We start from the raw sequence: 7,463 nt of genomic DNA on the forward strand, positions 1-7,463 counted from the left end.
TTTGGGGATTTCCCCCCGGACGGGGATTTGAGCCCCCAAAAGCCGGACACGTCCGGGAAAATCCGGACGTATGGTAACCCCAGGTTACCCTGACAGAGGGGCACTGGGAGCTGCCTCCCTTCCCCTCAGCATGAGCCTTTGGCCGCCATTTTGTTCCCTCGCCCACCTGCCCCCAGCCTCGACCGCATTTGAAAAGCGCGCGCTACACGTGGCCAACGGTCCTAACGTTCGCGGACTGCTGGGAACAGAATGCGCATGCGCCGTACGGGACTCTGGCCGCTTTCCAAGAGTAGCAGCCCACTTGCGTTATGCGCATGCGCCCGCTGATACGGTTTCCCCGCCTTCTCCCCATGTTATGAGCATGCGCACCATTCTCTCGACGGCCTGATGATGCTATGCGCATGCGCGCGCTCCCTTGCTTCAGCTGCCTAGGTTTGCGTTCTGCACATGCGCGGCCGGAGGACCTTCACGGCCGGAGACCTCCCCCCTCCTTTCCGCTACCGCCCAGTTAATTGTTCTGCGCATGCGCCGACTCGGAAACGCTTCCTTTGCCGCAGCCCCGTCTTCCCTCTGCGCATGCGAGTCAATTGGACCCTCCTTCCAGGGGGGCGGGGCGCGGACGGGTACCCGGATGAACATGCCAGGCCCGGCGCGCATGCGCGGTGCGGGTCTCTCTGGCTCAGTGCGGCGGGGAACTGGCCTGGCGGGCGGCGCTGGGAGCTGGGTGGGGGGAGCAGGGAGGGGCCGGGCCTCGCCCCACCCCCCGCACGGGGCGGGCAGGGCAGGTGAGAGCGGCGGCGCGAGCCCGGGGTCAAAGGGCAGGGAGGGGGCAGTGCTCTGGCCAGAGGGGTCAAGGGGCGAGGAGGGGGCGGGGTTGTGGGTCAAAGGGAGGGGCGGGGCCGTGGGCAGAGGGGGTCAAAGGGCGGGGCTGTGGGTAGGGGGAGCGGGTCAAAGGGCGGGCCCATGGCCAGAGAGTGGGGGTGGGGGTCAAAGGGCGGCGATCTCCTAGGGCTAGGGGTCAGCCCCTGCCCAGAGGGGCTGATTCTGCGGGGGGAGGGGTGTACCCCCAGGTAAGGCCATGTCTACACTTACAATCTTCCAGCAGCACAGCTGCACTGAGAGCGCGCGTGGGGCTGCCTTACGCCGGCGACGTAATAAAAACAGCTGCCCCTGTGTGGGGGGCGAGAGTCTGCTGCTGCTGTAGCGCTGGGCACACAAGCGTTTGTGCTGACACAACTTACGTGGCTGGGGTGGAGGGGGTGTCTTTTCACACCCTTGAGTGATGTAAGTGCTAGTGTAGACGTGGCCTAACTGGGGTCGGGGGCAAATGTCAAGTGAGCCAAGCTGGACACAGGGAGCGTAAGTGGGGAGGGGGGCCCGGATATGGGGAGAGGATCCCGATTCATCCCCTTCTGCTTTTCCTGTCCCTCCCTGCTGCAGGTGGAGATGTCGGCCGAGGCCACGACGGCCCCGCTCCCAGCCCCCGAGGCCTGTGCCCCTGTGGTGCCCATGCAGCATCAGCCTACGGGGGGAGCGGTGGGTGTGACCTTTGACCTAAAGCCCTTGAATCCCAGTAGCAAGTATGTGAAGTTGAACGTGGGGGGATCCCTGCACTACACCACGGTGCAGACCCTCACCAAGCAGGACACCATGCTCAAGGCCATGTTCAGCGGGAGAATGGAAGTGCTCACTGACAGCGAAGGTACCTGCCCTGCTATCTTCAGCACCCCTGATGGGAGAGGCCGAGGCTGGAGTAGCCGGGAGCTCCCTCCATACCCAGGGCTCCAGCCCCCCTCTGCTGGGAGAGGCCCTACATCCTTTTCTCTCTTCCCCTCTTCAGGCTGGATCCTGATCGACCGCAGCGGGCGTCACTTCGGCACCATTCTCAACTACCTGCGGGATGGCTCTGTCTCGCTCCCCGAGTCGCAGCGGGAGCTGGAGGAGGTGCTGTCCGAGGCACGGTACTACCTCATCCAGGGCCTGGTGGAGGACTGCCAGCTCGCTCTGCAGGTAGGGACCCAGTGGGGGTGGGGTCACTGAGGGCTCTGGGATTCTCCTGCTGTGGGTGTAGGGATACCTGGGGGCAAGGCTATGCCATGGGGATGGGGTCACTAAGGGAGTCATGGGTCACAGGAGGCTGCAGTGACCTTGATGATCTCTTCGTCCTAGCAAAAGAGCGATGCCTATGATCCTCTGTGTCTCATTCCCATGGTGACATCCCCCAAGGAGGAGCAGCAGATCATCTCCAGCTGCTCCAAGGTGAGATAGGCGGGCAGGGCCTCCCTTATTGGTCTTTCCAGCCCCCCCAGGATCACCCTCTGTGCTGAACCTCCCAGCCTTCTCCCTCCCCTTTGGCACGAAGTTACGCTGAGCGACTTGTATGAATCCAGCCTCATTTCCTGTCTCTCGGTTTTTTTCCAGCCAGTGGTGAAATTGTTGCATAACAGAAGTAACAACAAGTATTCGTATACCAGGTAATCCAACGTTCCTGACCTGCTCCCCGCAGCACCCCCTCCTGGGAGAGGCTGGGGCTGGAGTAGAAGTGAGTTCCCCCCAGCCCGTGCCCCTCCCCCTCCCCATAGCACCCCCTGCTGGGAGAGGCTGGGGCTGGGGCTGGAGTTGTTGGGAGCTCCCCCCAGCCCGCGACCCTACCCCTCCCCATAGCACCCCCTGCTGGGAGAGGCCGGGGCTGGAGTTGTTGGGAGCTCCCCCCAGCCCGCGACCCTCCCCCTCCCCATAGCACCCCCTGCTGGGAGAGGCCGGGGCTGAAGTAGCCAGGAGCTCCCCTAGAGCCAGTGCTCCTGCCCCACTGCCCAGACCACCCCCTGCTGGGCTGGAGGAGCCGGGAGCCCTCCCCACCCACGAGGTCTCTTCTCCGCAGTAACTCGGACGATAACCTGCTGAAGAACATTGAGCTGTTTGACAAGCTGGCGCTGCGCTTCAACGGGCGGGTCCTCTTCATCAAGGACGTGCTGGGGGACGAGATCTGCTGCTGGTCCTTCTATGGGCAGGGCCGCAAAATTGCCGAGGTCTGCTGCACCTCCATTGTCTACGCCACCGAGAAGAAGCAGACCAAGGTACCCCTGGGCCCTCGCACTTAGTACATTCCATGAGAAAATTGCCCCGCAGCACATTGGTCTATTCCAAGGATATACGTGAATCTCTCTTATAATGTTAGCACATGGTATGTTCCGAGGCAGTGTGGGTGGCCCCCCTCTCTCTGCTGTCACATGGACTCTTGGTATGATCCAGTACCCCTTGTCACCTTCATATTTGGTATGATCCGATGCCATCAGAGCAGTTCCCTCTTCTCCAGTCACATGCGCACTTGATATGGTCCAACACCATGTGGGTACCCCCCCTGCATCATACTCTCACTTGGTATGGTCCTAGGCCATGTCCAATGCCACCAGCTGGTTCCCCCCATCTGTGGTTTTTCTTGGTATTTTCCATGGGTAATCCATTATACTAGGTATATTCCAAGACATGTGACTTTTCTCTCCCCCTCCTCACCTCCGTGCTTGGTAGCTTCCAAGGCCACATGGGCACTTGCTGGTGGGATTCTTTGAGGCTATGGGGGGAGTGACTTGTAACCAGCCTGACCTCTGACCCCCACAGGTGGAGTTCCCCGAGGCCCGGATCTTCGAGGAGACCCTGAACATTCTGATCTACGAGACCCCGCGGGTCCCCGACAAGGCGCTCCTGGAAGCGACGGGCGGGGCAGCCGGAGGAGGGGGCGGCCCCCACCGGGCTGACGAGGAGGATGGGCGGGAGCACCGCGTCCGGCGCATCCATGTCCGGCGCCACATCATGCACGACGAGCGTCCCCACGGCCACCAAGCCGTCTTCAAGGACTGAGCCCCACGGCCCCGTCCAGGTGCCAAATGGCGGGGGTGGGGCGCCCTGCCTCTCTGCCACACCCCCGCTGCCTCTCTGACCTTGACCCCTCTCCACTCTTTGGGAGCTCTCTGCCTTGTGGCCTCTGACCCCTTTCTTCTCAGATTTGACTCCCCTGCAGTAGAAACCTGGGTAACGCCCTGGACTGCGCAGGGGAGAGGGACATGGGAGGGGGCTCCTCGGAGACCCCTCCTGCTTCTTAATTAATTACCTAGGCACCAACACCCATGTTTAACAAGCCTAATTCCTTTGCTTTTGTGGGTGTGTGGAATACGTGGTCTGTCCCCCATCCTGCTCCATCCTGGATAGATACCTGTGCCACAGCTGTAGCTCTCACCCGGCCCGGCACTGCAGGTCAGGCCGGGATCAGTCACCCACTGCCCGCCGGGGGCGGGAGACAGCAGGGAGGCCAGTGCTGGCTTATTGTGTGGTTAGGGGGGGCTGGTTGAGTGGGGAGCTGCCAGCTACTCTAGACCAGCCTTGCCCAGCAGGGGGCGCTGTGGGGAGTTCTGGCAGTGAGAGTTTTGCTGCCTGTCCCACCCTCCCTTGCTTCTGGGGGTGAGGGAGTGACCCCCACTTACCAGCCTCGAAACTCTCCTTTCCTTGTCAAACTCATGGTATGTTCCAACCCACCAGACTTCACACCTCTTTTCTACACATGACATGGCACAACCCTAACCTTCCTACTCTGCTCCCCACGTAATACATGGTACAACCCCGCTACTGTCCTTACCACATACATGAAATTTACCTTTTCCCCCCAAAAATACAGGATGCTTCTTACCTGCATTGGCTAAAAGACATGGTACACGCCAACCTACTGGACCCATCCCTTTCCCTACAAAATACAATGGAATGCACCACTCTACTCCTCTGCCCCTGGCCAAATACAGTGGAATGCTCCATTCCCCTTCCAACCTCCCAATAAAATGGGAGGTACCGATCTCCCGCAATAACATTTTGCTCAATCACCCAATATAAATTGATACCTTCCAATCTCCTCCCCCTACAAACTACAATGGGATATTCCAACCTGCCTCCAAATAATACAATGGCGTGTTCCAAGCCCCAGCCCTCAAAATAAAATGGGACATTCCAACTTCCTTGTTATAGATGTTCCAGTCCCCTTCCCTTACAAAATACAGTGGGATGCTCCAACCCCCCTCCCAAATAAATTGGTATGTTCCAAAGCCCACAGAAAATACAATGGGGCAAATGGAGAGAGGCTGGGGGCCCCATCCTCCCCCCCCCCCCCACATACCGCCGCCCTCCCTACCTGTTATTGTCATGTTTGTATAATTTATTTTAACGGGGTTTTTGCTTTTCTATTAAATTATTGTAATAAAGATTCCTGGGAAACATTGTCTCCTGGCCCAGTCCTGCCACCACCACTGGGGGGGCCCTAGGGCCGGGTGGGAACCGGCGCCCACTAGAGGGGAGAGGCCCCAGATCCCATCCCCCGCTCCCCTGCACCACTCCTTGCCCTGGGGCCAGGTGGGAACTGACACCCCCTAGAGGGGAAAGGCCCCAAGTCCCATCCCCCAGGCCAGTCCCAGCGCTGAACCAGCCCCCCTTGGGCCCATCCTCGGCTCCATCTCTGGGTGATGGGGCCCTGACCTCTCGGGGGGCAGGCGGGGGTCTGGGCAGTGCCTGGCGCGACAGCCCCACACACAGCCGTGCTAAGTGCTGACACCGCAGGTGTTGAATGTTTTAATGAAGGGCTGGGGGCTTTGCAGAGAGTTCGGGTCCAAACAACACAGGGCCAAGGAAGCCATACACAGCGGGGCGGGAGACTTCGGGGCCCTGGGGCTGGATGGGAGCCGGTGCCCCCCAGAGGAAGTTCAGTGGGGCTGGCTCCAGCATGGTCTGTCCGTCCTGGGCACCGACCCACCACCAGCGCCACAGGCTGGCCCAGCTCCTAGGGGCCAGGGGCAAAGATGTAATCCAGGGCCTGGCGCTCGGCCCCGGCCACGTTGGGGTGCCACAGATCCACGATGAACAGCACGAGGGGCCCATCCTCGGGGGGACCTGGGAAAGATGCTGGGCTCAGAGGTGCCCCTCACTCCTGACCCGCGGCCCCTGCCTGCCCAGCCCTGCCCACCCCCAGCTCTGCTGGTGCCCCTCACTCCCGACCCGCAGCCCCTGCCAGCCCAGCCCTGTCCCCCCCAGCCCTGCCGGTGCCCCTCACTCCCGACCCTCAGCCCCTGCCAGCCCAGCCCTGGCCCCCCCCCCCCAGCTCTGCCGGTGCCCCTCACTCCCCACCCGCAGCCCCTGCCAGCCCAGCCCTGGACTCCCCCCAGCCCTGGGCCCCCCCAGCTGTGCTGGTGCCCCTCACCATTATGCGCGGTCGTGTGCAGGAAGGAGTCGTCCAGCAGGAGGCAGTGTCCCTCGGACCAGCACTGGGGCTCGCCCCCCACCACCAGCTCACAGCCTGGGGGCACCGTCAGCCCTGCAGTGGGAACAGGTTGATTGGAGGGGAAAGGCCCCGGGTCAGTTCCACACCCCATGAGCCAGCCAGGCGCCACCTTGGGGCTGGATCAGAGCCAGTGCCCCCTGCAGGGGAAGGGCCCCACACTCCGTTCCCCGCACCCTGGTGCCCCCTGGAGGGGATGGGCCCCGCACCCCGTTCCCGTACCCAGGTGGCAACGCAGGCGGACGTTGGTGGGCCCGTAGCGCCCGGGCAGGATGGTGCCTGGCTGCAGGACGCTGAAGCAGGCGTTGCCGAAGCGGTTGGCGCTGACGAAGGTGCGCAGGGCGGCCAGGGTGCGGTAGGTGCGGGGGCAGGCCCGGCAGTGCTGCGGCTGACACACGCCCCGGCGGTAGAGGTAGAAGCGCTGGCAGGGCCCGGGCGTCCAGCCTCGGGCGGCGCCCCCGGCCACGCCCTGGTACTCCCGCAGGATGGCGGGGCAGGTGCGCTCCAGCAGCTCGGCGTCGTGCCGCTGGGCATCCCGCGGGAAGCAGGGGGCCGAGGGCAGCTCGGGCAGGTGGAAGACGCGGGGGCTCTGGATGGCCGGGCGCCCGGGTCGCAGCTCCTCCCGCAGGGCCTTGCGCACCCGCCCCATGCCCGCCCACGAGTACCGCTGGGCATAGGCCCGCAGGTTCCGGTGCAGCCGCCCGGCCCCAGGGGGCAGGCTCGGGGCTGGGCGCCCCCCGCCCGGCGGCGGCCCCGCCGGCACCCGCTCGCTGCCCACCCGGTAGCAGTACCAGACGAAGAGCAGGGCCAGCCAGGCCAGCAGCGCCAGTGCCGGCTCGGGGCCGGGGCGCCAAGGGGGGGCGGCCGGCAGCAGGGTGGAGAAAAACCCGTCCAGCGCCCCGGGGCACGCCATCACCCCTGGCCCCTTCGCTGCCCCTCCCCCTCCTCAGTGCCCCCTGCCCCTCCCCCTTCCTCTGTGCCCCCTGCCCAGTGCCCCTGCCCCTCCCCTTCCTCCGTGCCCCCTGCCCCCTCCTCTGCCCCTCCCCCCTCGCAGTGCCCCCTGCCCCTCCCCGTGCTCAGTGCCCCTCCCCCACCTCCGCGCCCCCTGCCCCCTCCTGTGCCCCTCCCCCCGCGCACTGCCCCGCTCCCGGCC

At 63.7% G+C, this 7,463-nt stretch overlaps 2 protein-coding genes across 3 annotated transcripts; one reads left to right on the top strand and one right to left on the bottom strand.

Moving 5' to 3' along the window:
- The first annotated feature begins 632 nt into the window (after positions 1 to 632).
- On the top strand, positions 633 to 5,256 carry KCTD13 (potassium channel tetramerization domain containing 13). 2 transcript variants are annotated; one of them, XM_034757752.1, is made up of 7 exons: positions 633 to 785; positions 1,441 to 1,702; positions 1,841 to 2,010; positions 2,170 to 2,259; positions 2,422 to 2,474; positions 2,882 to 3,077; positions 3,619 to 5,256. In XM_034757752.1, exons 2-7 carry the CDS (start codon positions 1,447 to 1,449, stop codon positions 3,856 to 3,858), a joined length of 1,005 nt encoding a protein of 334 aa, XP_034613643.1. In that variant the 5' UTR covers positions 633 to 785; positions 1,441 to 1,446; the 3' UTR covers positions 3,859 to 5,256. The 2 variants fall into 2 exon arrangements, with proteins under 2 accessions (XP_034613643.1, XP_034613644.1); XM_034757753.1 differs by lacking the exon at positions 2,170 to 2,259.
- Positions 5,257 to 5,577: 321 nt separating this feature from the next.
- Positions 5,578 to 7,241, bottom strand: ASPHD1 (aspartate beta-hydroxylase domain containing 1). Its single transcript, XM_034757750.1, has 3 exons — positions 6,533 to 7,241; positions 6,233 to 6,346; positions 5,578 to 5,925 (listed from the first exon to the last, which is right to left on the bottom strand). The coding sequence occupies exons 1-3, from the start codon at positions 7,221 to 7,223 to the stop codon at positions 5,816 to 5,818; spliced, it is 915 nt and encodes a 304-aa protein (XP_034613641.1). The 5' UTR covers positions 7,224 to 7,241; the 3' UTR covers positions 5,578 to 5,815.
- Between the last annotated feature and the right edge of the window lie 222 nt (positions 7,242 to 7,463).

This window comes from Trachemys scripta, unplaced genomic scaffold (assembly GCF_013100865.1).
Source record: "Trachemys scripta elegans isolate TJP31775 unplaced genomic scaffold, CAS_Tse_1.0 scaffold_35, whole genome shotgun sequence".
NCBI lineage: Eukaryota > Metazoa > Chordata > Testudines > Emydidae > Trachemys > Trachemys scripta.